General features: G+C 41.8%; 1 protein-coding gene across 1 annotated transcript in view; it reads right to left on the bottom strand.

Annotated features, from left to right (window-relative positions):
• Nucleotides 1–984: 984 nt before the first annotated feature.
• The window catches only part of gch2 (GTP cyclohydrolase 2), a 33310-nt gene continuing 22537 nt past the window's right edge, over nucleotides 985–11757 (bottom strand). Inside the window, exons 4-6 of the mRNA XM_080200628.1 lie at nucleotides 11637–11668; nucleotides 6194–6278; nucleotides 985–2433 (exon numbers count right to left, since the gene is read on the bottom strand). Of these exons, the coding sequence (XP_080056754.1) occupies nucleotides 2307–2433; nucleotides 6194–6278; nucleotides 11637–11668 (244 nt within the window). The 3' untranslated portion in view covers nucleotides 985–2306. The remainder of the gene's footprint in view (nucleotides 2434–6193; nucleotides 6279–11636; nucleotides 11669–11757) is intronic.

Here is an 11757-nt window from a genome sequence, read left to right as displayed (position 1 = left end):
CTTGGCTTAACGCCATCCAGTAAAAAGCAGCCCAGTTGATTGGCATCCCACCCACCACGTTATACATTCAGTCCCTCCACACTGTGGCCGCAGGATGCATCATTTACAAGATACACTGCAGCGACTCACAATGGCTCCACCAGTAGCACCTTCCAGACCTGCAACCAAGCAGAACAAGGGCAACAGGTGCATGGGAACACCGCCAATTGCAAGTTCCCCTCCAAGTTGTACACTATCCTGACTTGGAACTAAACTGCCATTCCTCCACTGCTGGAGAGTCAAAATTCTGGAATTCCCACCCCAGCAGCACTGAGGATGTAACTACACCACATGGACTGTGCTTAGGGAGCTCACTACCATCTTCGCAATGGCAATTAGGGATGGGCAACAGACGTTGGCCCAGCCAGCGACACCCACATCCCAGGAACAAATAAAAATGGTTACACCCTTACGGATCTCAGCTATCTCAGCACAGTCCAGATATCAAACCTAGACCATGAGATACAATAGCTTTGTAACCCATCACACATTGATATACCGGCTAAGCAATAAATTTATTATTTTGCAAAAGCAATTTACAACTGCAAAATGGAGCAGAAAAAGGAGAACCAATGAACATGTTCAAATATAATTTAAAAAAAATCAAAGTAAAAGAACCATATCGTAGTTTTTGTTTTTTTAAAAAAAAGAAAGTTTGACCATTTTTATGTTCGTTCTAGTTGAGGGTTGTTAATGGGGTTTGGAAAACCTTCCATTAGATGTTCCCAGAGTTAGTTCTTCTGAGTCTGCAGTTACACAACTGAATGCAAAGTGAAGCTGCCTCTATCTGGTTGCAACAATGGCTAAAACGTAAGCACACTTTGCAACAACTATTTCTCAATTTACCACATCAATTATCTTGTGGCTAGAGATTATCTTGTGCCAGCACTGCAAAATTAAGGATCCAGCTCATGTTGGGAGCCTTGAAGGCAACAGACAAGTGAGAGAGAGAGAGAGAGGAGACGCTCAATTTATCAATCTGGGCTGACTGGTACCCAGGTTCCAGATGAGGCTATTGCGTAACCTCAGTGCAGAAGAGGCCCTTTGGCCCATCAAGTCTGCACCGATGCATCTAATTCCATTTGCCAACACTTAGCCCATAGCCTTGAATGTTATGACGTGCCAAGTACTCATCCAGCTACTTTTTAAAAGATGTGAGGCTTCCCACTTCCCTCACCCTGCCCAGGCAGTGCTTTCCACATCGGCACCACCCTCTAAGTAAAAAGGTTTTTTGTCAAATCTCCCTAAATCTCCCAGCCCTCACTTTTAATTTGTGTCCCCATGTAAGTGACTCTTCAACTAAGGGGAACAACTATTCCCTATCCACCTTGTCCTTGCCCCTCATAATCTTGAACACCTCAAATCAGGTCACCCCTTCCTTAGTCTTCTCTGCTCCAAATGAAAATAACCCAAGCCCATCCAACCTCTCTTCATAACCTAAATGTTCCATCCCAAGCAACATCCTGCTGAATCTCCTCTGCACCCCCTCCAGTGTGTTCACGTCCTTCCTATAATGTGGCGACCAGAACTGCACACGGTACTCCAGCTGTGGCCTCACCAAAGTTCTAAACAACTCCATCATGACCCCTCTGCTTTTGTAATCTATACCCCGATTGATAAAGGCAAGTGTGCCAAATGCCTTTTTCACCATCCTATTTATCGGCCTTTCCGCCTTCAGAGATCTATGGACAAACACACCAAGACCCCTTCGTTCTTCAGAACTTCCCAGTGTCAGACCTTTCATAGTATACCTCGTTTTGAACTTTAACAAAAATCATTAGATTGTTGCATTGAGAACTATTGAGTTGGTTGAATATTTCCTATTTTACCATTGCCCAAACTTACTATCTGATTGGCTTCCCTACCTGAGAAATTAAATAAATCAGCTGCCAGTATAGAACTGCCACTATTAGTTTAAGCATTTTGTATTATTAAGCATTAGCCTCCATGAGACCAGAAATCTTTCCAGATTGTAATAGTAAAATGAAACAATAAAATTAGATACCAAATACGTAGGTAATAAAATAAATGCATTTATCCTACTAAAATAGAGCATAATAACATCAAAACATTGCTTCCCATATTATCCTGTTAAGATCTTAGTTCCCCAGCTTGAACTAAACATGTTGCTTGGAATGTTCAGCATTGTTCTTTTTAAACCTCCAGGCAAACAGAAGTTATTGCTTCAGTGTCATCCAGTTCTCAATGCAGGTCAGCAGGTTTCTTTAAAGTTGCAGCAAGAGAAAGAATGGGAATGAATGATTCCTCTAATGATTTGTCAGTGTGAGGAATTCTTCCCGCGTCTTTTGGTCTTCACGAAAAACTCCGAGCATTGTGCTAGTCAGCGTCTTGCTATTAATTTTCTGCACACCACGCATCACCATGCACATGTGCCTGTGAACAAGATTTTAAATTAGCCACTAATCAATCTTAAATGTACATTAAAGCTACAGTTATCGCTTCATGTTAGCACGAGAAAGATTGTGGGGCCATTGCCCCTTGCTCTTACCTTGCCACTAATAATCTTGTTCACATGAGGCCTTCTGCCTTTATTACAAAATGTTTTTATAGTTCATCTCGAGATTAAGGCCACATTACATTATAATCTAATTAAGAGTATGAACTCTACAATCAGACTGATTAACTATTATTCACATCATTTCTGCCATTTGAAGAGGTTTTCCTGCTTCAATTTTCACTTGTATCATGGCTTTTTCCATATGTATACCGTAATTGCTTAGCTGTTAAGCCATCAGACGCCAATGTCCCAGAAGTGTTTGCTATTCTGTGCTTTCTTATCTGATTTTGTTGTGATTCAACACTTGTCGCAGTAATTGTAAACTAGAGAAGGGAGAGGTCAGCTAAGTTTTCTGCACCTGTTGATCCCAGTGGAAAGTCAGTGGGGACAGAATTGAAATTGGTTGCGATGACTTCCATAGTCAAGCAGCTTACTATTCGCAGCCCAGATTGACAGATGAATTACAATATAGCTGCAATATTAGAAAATACTTCTTAGGCATGAAGGGGTGGCACAGTGGTAGCACTGCTGCCACACAGTGCTAGGGACCCGGGTTCAATTCCAGCCTCAGGTGACTGTCTCTGTGGGGTTTGTTCATTCCCCTGTGTCTGCACGGGTTTCCTCTGGGTGCTCAAGTTTCCTCACACACCATAGATGTGCAAGTTAGATTGATTGACCATGCTAAACTGCCCCTTAGTGACCCAAGATGCGCAGAGGATTGGTAGGGTAAATATGTGGGGTGACAGGGATAAGCTGTGGGTGGGATTGGTGGTTGGTGCAGGCTCAATGGGCTGAATGCCCTCCTTCTGCACTGTCCCCTCATTCTATGAAGCAATAAATATCGTTGAGTTAAATCCTGGAATTTTACTGTCCCTCCTGCCGCGGGAATCGGAGTGGGCAAAGGATCTTGCCCACTGGCTGGAGAACTGGGGGGAAACTCACATCACTTCTCTCCATGAGCTTGATGCAGTTACCAGGCAGTCAGACAATTAACCTGGACACAATCAGGCCTCCCTTCACAATAAGATCAGCAATGATCTTATTGAATGGCGGAACAGCCTCGAGGGACAGATGGCCTACACCTGCTCCTAGTTCTTATGACTATGGAAAGGTCCGTTGACCTCGGGTGGGATTTTACAGTTTTGGGACAAGTGAGGCTGTAAAATCCCATAGAAAATTTCAGGATATAAAATGTATGCATAAAAACGAAATGATACTTTGTATCAAAGTGTCCATTCCACTTTTCTCTATGTTTTTGGTGCTCTTGGTGGCACCTCATAATCCTGCAAAATCCACCATTCATAAATATAAAGGGCAACAGGTACATACAAACATCGTTGCCACTAAGATCATTTCCAAGTCATGTACCATCCTAAATTGGAAATATATTATTGTTCTTGATCGTCACTTGATCAAAATCCTACAAGTCCATTTAGGGTGTACCCTTATCATACAGATTGCAGGAGCTCAAAAAGGCCCCACTACCTCTCTCAAGGGCAACTAGCGATGGGAAATAAATGCCTGCCTTGCCAGTGACATTACCTTTTACCCGGGGTGGCATGGTGGCACAGTGGTTAGCACTGCTGCCTCAAAGTGCAAGGATCCAGGGTTCGATTCCTGGCTTGGGGCACTGTCTGTACGGGGAAAATCTGCACATTGTCCCTGTGTCTGCGTGGGTGTCCTCCGGGTGCTCCGGTTTCCTCCTCTGAAAGATGTGCTGGTTAGGTGCATAGGTCATGCTAAATTCTCTCTGTGCACCCAAAGAGGCACCGGAGTGTGACGACATGGGGATTTTCACAGTAACTTCATTGCAGTGTTAATGTAAGCCTACTTGTGACACTAATAAATAATAAATAAACTTTGAAGCTTTAGAAAGTAAGTACAAAAAGCGATGAAGAATTGTAAATGTAATGCTTTATAACTCATTCACTCATTGTCAGATCAACAGATCCCTAGTTAAGGATAGTACACTTGACTACATGCCTCCCAACTTCATAACAATGCCTTCAAATGTGGCAAAAGCAAAAAATTGCAGATGCTGAAAAACTGAAATGTAAAAAAAAAGACGGAAATGTCCAAAAGGGCCGGCAGAATCTGTGGACGGAGAGTAGGATTTAATGAGATCTTGCCCACTGGCTGAAGAACCAGTGGGAAACTCACAAAACTTCTCTCCAGGAGGCTTGATGCAGTTACCAGGCAGTCAGACACTTAGCTGGACACAATCAATCCTCCCATTTTCTTAAATAAAGGCAAAATATTGTGCGGATGCCGGAATCTGAAACAAAAGCAGAAAGTGCTGGAAAAACTCAGCAGGTCTGGCAGTATCTGTGGAGAGAGGATAGGGCCAACCTTTTCAGTCAGAATCCTGCTGAGTTTTCCCCAGCATTATCTGGTTTTGCTCCTGTTCTCTTAACTCTGTTTCTTTCTCCACACATGCTGTGTTGTTTTCCCCGCATTTTGCTTTCACCCAATATTATCCACCTTTCCCATCTCAGGCTGTTTACTGAGAAAGTGTGGTTCAGCACAGGGTGTGTTTTGATGCAATTAGTGCATGGCCATCAATACCATGGTGACCAATGCTAAGCATGGTAGCCCTCATTATATGGAGGCAGTTGTTGTGTGCCTGCATCTACTCAGTGGTTTTCCCAGTCTTGACTCTCCAAGAGTGGGATTTTCTGGTCCTATTGAAGTTGACCCCCACCACAGGTTCTCCAACAGTGGGGCAGGCGAGCAATGAAAATTTTCATTGACTTTGGTGGGACAGCAAGATCTCACTGGCAAGATATTGGCGAGCCACCTGTGTCATGGTGGGGTGGCAGGGCTTTCTCCACGAGAGAGAGGTGGGAAAGATGAGAGTTCAATATTTTACATGTCAGATGAGTGCAGTTTTGGACTGTGAACTGTGATTAAATCTACATTGCATTCAAGTGGATAAACAAATTTGTGATAAAGAGGGTCATGAACAATGGGAAGTTACTGGATATAATCATTCTGTGAAATGAAATTCTCTTTATGATAGTTAAGGACATGCAGGCATTATTCGTCTGGCCTATTCTTAAATATATCCATGTAAAAAATTATTTGAGTTAATTTTTTTTATACTTTGTCTTGATTGTCCAAGAGTGGGATTTTCTGATCCCATTGATGTTGACCTCCACCACAGGTTCTCCAGCAGTGAGGCGGGTGAACAATGCAAATTTTCATTGACCTTTCAAGATCCCACTGGCAAGACATTGGTGAGTCACTTGTGCCACAGTTGGGTGGCTTTCTCCATGGCAGAGGCGTGGGAAAGATGAGATTCCAACATTTTACATTTCAGATGAGTGCAGTTTTGGACTGTGGACCATGATTAAATCTACAACTGCATTCAAGCGGGTAAACAAATTTGTGATAGGGTCGTGAACAAAGGAAAGTGACTGAATATAATCATTTTGTGAAATGTAATTCTCTTTATGATGGTTAAGGACATGCAGGCATTATTCATCTGGCCTATTCTTAAATATACCCATGTAAAAAATTATTTGGGTTAATTTTTTTTATATTGTGTAAAACCAAAGTTACTCCCCATTCCATTAAATAACACGATAGCCAGTACATAACAAAAAGAAGTGTAGGCTTAAATAAGAGAATGCTTACGTTGCTTCTATGACAACTGCTACTCCAGCTGGTTTCAGAGCCTCTGTAATTGCCACAGCAATTTGCTTGGTCATTCGTTCTTGGACTATAGTGGGCAAACAAGAGAGAGATTTTCAGTGTCATAGAACATAGAACAGTACAGGCTCTTTGGCCCTCAATGTTGTGCCGAGCTATGTCCAAACCCAAGATCAAGCTATCCCCTCCATGTGCCTATCCAATAACCACTTGAAATTTCCTAAAGTGTCTGACTCCACTATCACAGCAGGCGGTCTATTTCACACCCCAACCACTGTCTGAGTAAAGAATCTACCCCGAACATTATTCCTATATTTCCCACCATGAACCTTATAGTTATGCCCCCCAGTAACAGCTACATCCACCTGAGGAAATAATCTCTGCATGTCCACTCTATCAATCCTTCTCATCATCTTGTAAACCTCTATTAAGTCGCCTCTCATCCTCCTCCATTCCAAAGAGAAAAGCCCCAGCCTTTCCACATAATACCTACCCTCTAAACCAGGCAGCATCCTGGTAAATCTCCTCTGCACTTTCTCCAATGCTTCCACATCCTTCTTATGATGAGGTGACCAGAACTGAAGACAATATTCCAAATGTGGTCTCACTAACATCCGGTATAGTTGCAGCATAACCCCACGGCTCTTATACTCAAACCCCCTGTCAATAAACACTAACACACTATAAGCCTTCTTTACGGCTCTATCCACCTGAGTGGCAACCTTCAGAGATCTGTGGATATGAACCCCAAGATCTCTCTGCTCCTCCACATTCCTTAGAACCCTGCCGTTGACCCTGTAATCTGCATTCAAGTTTGTCCTACCAAAATGAATCACCTCGCACTTATCAGGGTTAAGCCCCACCTGCCACTTTTCTGCCCAGTTCTGCATCCTATCAATGTCTCTTTGCAGCCTGCAAGAGCCCTCCACCTCATCCACGACTCCACCAATCTTGGTGTCGTCAGCAAATTTACTAACTCACCCTTCAGCCTCTTCTTCCAAGTCATTGATAAAAATCACAAAAAACAGAGGACCCAGCACTGACCCTTGTGGTACACTGCTGATAACTGGCCTCCAGTCTGAAAATCCAGTCCACCTCCAACAAATATCTACAGCACTGATGAAAGATCATCAACTGAAATGTTAACTGTGGGGGCGATTGTGTCAGAATTTGGCAATTCTGCATCAACATGACCTCTTAACATGATGCACTCTTGCATGGCCCCCCTCTTATAGCCCACTTCATCATAGCCTCCACTTAGGCCCCACCCCTTGACGCTGCTCCCGGCACATTGCTGGGGCATCCAACAGGCACTATCAAGATGTCCGGTGGGCATTAACAGGTGGACACTGCCCGGCCATGCCCCCAACCACTCAGGAGCTTCAATGGCCTCTGAGCCCCCGGCATAACTATTGCGCCAGATCTCTGCTAGTGAAGACCAATAGTGATTCTTTCTGTTATCGTGCAGAGCCTGAAGGCTGGTGAACTCCCTGCACTGTGATTTTAATGTGCTATGCATATTTAAATACTCCTTTAAGTATGTTAATCGGCCTTGCACCATTTCTGGGCACAATCCGGTTCATGCCGTTGGAAAGGCCCCAGGAAATTTGCAAACTGTTTGTTGCCAGGTGCGAAATGGATGTTTAGCTCGCTGCTATTCTCGAGGATTGATGCAATCTACACCAGGCACGGCGAGGTCAGAAAATCATTCTCCAGATGAGTGATATAAATTAAAAGAAGTGTGTGAATAAAAGGAGGCATTCAGGTTAAACATAAAAGACAGCTTAGAGGGCCAAATTCTCCCATTATCAGGCTAAGTGCCCATGCCTGTGGGAAAACAGGAATCTTTCCTGCTGTTGCTGGCAGAGTCTGTCAGAGGGATTCACCCATTGGAAAGATGCTAATGAGCTCATCCGGGGAGTCTCCAGCCAGACTTGGTGTTCAGAGTTGGGAACGTCCTTTTTAAAGAATATCTTGATCTCTGTAACCAAAAGAGAAAATGCTGGAAAATTTCAGTAGCTCTAGTAGCATCTGTAAGGAGAGAAAAGAGCTGACGTTTCGATTAAGATCTCGATCTCTGTGCTTGGAGACAGGCACCCCTCCCCCCAAAAAATGAAAGGACGAGATCCCCTGACATCTCAGTGGTAAGGGGTGACATTTACTTTTTTTCTGATTGGGGTTTAAAAACGATATCCTGACCTCAGTGGAGTCAGGTTTGCTGGCTCTATGAAGTCCTACCTCGCCAAAGTAATGGTATAAACTGTGTCCAGACATTTTTTTGATTAAGAGGCTCAAATTCTGGAGCGAAAACTAGTCTATGGAGCTGAAAAGCTTCATGCCGGCTTTCTGTCTGAGCCTGACATTAGAGAAATTTTGGTGAGATTCCTCCCCATAATGGGAGGTACTCATGTTACAGTGTTGCTGGTTTTACCTCATTCTATGTAAAATGTAAATTCTCCTTGCAAATGAGGTGTGTAAGGATAATACTGTCAAACATTATTGAAGAGTTCTTGAACAAGGAAAATTTTAAAAAGAAGCAATGTTAGCCATTCAGTAGGTATGGAATTGGAAACTGCTTTTTACAAGAAGTTTGGGCATGGCTTCACAAATATCCATTGTGTGGCTTTAGAGTTTATCGAACTTTGTATTGAACGAAGTAAAGCTTCAATGGTATAATATGAATTTACAAAAATACATAATTAAGACCATAACTATTCTTTAAAAAAATTCCAACTCTTCTGAAATTAAGATCTTCTAAGAAATGAACTAGGAAGTTCTCTATGATCCCATTGCTAAGGTAAGGTAAATAATTACCATTGCTTCCAAGTGGACAAACACCTAGCTTAGTTTATGCCCATGTACATTTATTCCAGGTCGTTCAGAGCTCGTGGAATCTCAGTAGAGAATGCTTCCATTTGTAAAAGAAACTATAAACGTAAGTAACATTGGAATGTTCCCATTTCAGATCTTTTGTTGTCTTGACAATGGGGTTGCCATACATATGATCCTTCTATCCCATGCTACACAGACTTGTTTAAGGAGATGTTTCATTTGTTTCAAAAAAGGAGATGCAAGTTGAAGTAGATCACCTATAAAAAAGGACTAAATAGCTTACAGGCAGAAAATAGAATAAATACATCTATGAAAGCATGTTGTTGGTTGGGTTGATATTTTGTTTATTCATTTTCATGGTATGAGTGTTGCTGACAAGGCCAGTAATTATTGGCCTTCCCTAACTACCCTTGAAAAGGTGATAGTGAACTGCTGGTGTTACTGAAATGCTGTGGTCTGTGTGGGGTAAGCACATCCATAGAGCAGTTTGAGAGGGAAGTCCAAGATTTTTACTCAGCAACAGTATCATAATTCCAAGCTAACACGATGTGTGACTTGGAAGGGGACTTGCACATGGTAATACTTTTATGCACCTGCTAGCCTTGTCCTTCTAGATGGTAGAAGTTACGTGTCGTTGAAAAAGCCTTTGTGAATTGCTGCAGTGCATCTTGTTAATGATGCACACACTTAGCATCTGGAGGGTTTTTGTTTAAATAATAATGGGGAAGACATGTCCAGTGCTGCATAAGAAACTGGAGTAAGTGGGAGCACCTTTAGCTCAGTCAGAATGAAAACTTGATTTACTAAATCTTTTTGTCAAATGTGTGAGAATTAGCCACTGTTGAAGTCCTATCAACTGCACAGACATGCCCAGGACATTGATGGCGATCTAATCAATTGACATTCTTGTTCAGCTGATGCTACCATACCACTTTAAGTAAGATAATATCAATTCCTGCTAACTAGTCTGCCTTCAGCTAAATCAAGTGAGACTCTTCTGTTTACTGTTTCGTGTTACAGAAACCAAGACAGCCACAAACTGCTATTAGGAGATGAACATTAGTATTGAAATTGCGAGAAGATGTTCTCAAGTAAGGACAAGATTTGATTATGAAATGCAGGATATACCTCTCCAATGTATGTAGGAGAGACGATCCGCAAAAATATACAGGAATTAAAATTCACCAGATGCAAAATGTAGGGTTGGATTCTCCAACCTCGCCTGCAGCTGGGATTCTCCGTTCCTGCTGCTGTGAATGGAAATTTGGCTGAGTGGCCAATTCTCATTGGCACCAGTAGCGGGGCTTGTGAAACTGGAGAATTCAGGTCATAATAAATCAAACCTAAATTCAAATCTAAGCACAATGCATGTGATGATAGTGCTGGAATGTGCCTGTTCGGACCTCAGCTTTTAAACCTATCAGGAAAGTATCATGAAATTATCAGTGAAATCCAAGAAACTGAACATTTTTTCTGCTGGTAATGTTCTAGCTATGTATTTTAATCTGTGGCAATATGTAAGCTAAGTAAGGCCAGGGGCAAAGTGACTTAATGTAATTAGTGTGTTTGATATATTGATGAGCTTAACTACACTGTAAACAGATGTTTATCTAAGGCAAGTTGGTAACAATGGGGAGGGTGGTCAGAACATGAATGACTTGAATAAGTTATTAAAGGTTTAAAAGAAGGTGTGAAGGAGAGATGTCAAGGAAATGTTCATAACATGCGTTTACTTTGCTTTTAAACTCTAAAAGCTAAGATCAAGAGATGAAGGTAATTAAGTCCAGGAGAGTGCAATTCTCGAGAAGTTAGATTAGAATAGAGAAAGAATGAAGAGAAGAAACATATTTAAGGATACACTGAAACCTATGGAGGGAGCTGGCTTTTAGATCACAGTCAACAGCAATAGCTATTTAACTCCCAAGCAAACTGCGTCTATGAAGAAAGCCTGTTTAGAAAAGCAAATTCTGGTTTACCGCAAAGGCAAACCTCAAGAGATATAACTGTGTTGTGTGATAACAGTTGCTGGATTTTAATTTGTCTATCTTTGACATGAACCCAAACTGCTAAGGATGTTGCTGTACCTACCATTTCATCCAAGCTGGAAAGTCTAGTGGAGGTGGAGTGGCTGAGGGCAGTGTTGGGCTAACTCCCCATTCCCTCCAATCCACTACCTCACCACAAGCCCCAAAATCAGAAACAGGATTATTGCTGCCTCGGGGACCACATGAAAAGTTTTTTTATGAATAGATTATTTTATGATTCTTCCAATACATATTAGTGTCTAGATCCCTAGATAGTTTTAACATATATTGCTTGGTCTGCCAGTATGCCTGGTCTTACCAGATGTACTGATGTGAACCATGGCATAAATGGAATGGAAACCAAGTGAAACTAAGCACCCAATCTATAACTTGTATCCAAAGTGATCATATATCTGTTGTAAGGCAGGTTGAATTACACAAACTTAAAGTTAGGTCAGCATATTGATAAATTAAGTTATGGATTTGAGAAAAAGAGAATTAAGGGGCAGTAATACATCGAGGATAACTAAATGAGGAAATAAAAATACAGATTATAGTTGAACTAGTAGTACCTTGAAGTCTTCTACTGTAGATTTCAACAATCCTGTAGAAAAAGGAATAAATTAGGGTCACTTTTGTTACAGTTCTGCTTTAACTTTCAGGAGTATATTCATTATTCCACAAAGAAAAAAG

This window comes from Carcharhinus amblyrhynchos, chromosome 12 (assembly GCF_965287045.1).
Source record: "Carcharhinus amblyrhynchos chromosome 12, sCarAmb.v2.hapA, whole genome shotgun sequence".
In the NCBI taxonomy this organism is placed as follows: Eukaryota; Metazoa; Chordata; class Chondrichthyes; order Carcharhiniformes; family Carcharhinidae; genus Carcharhinus; species Carcharhinus amblyrhynchos.
The sequence above is the reverse complement of the archived record's forward strand: the minus strand, read 5'-3'. Positions and strand labels throughout refer to the sequence as shown.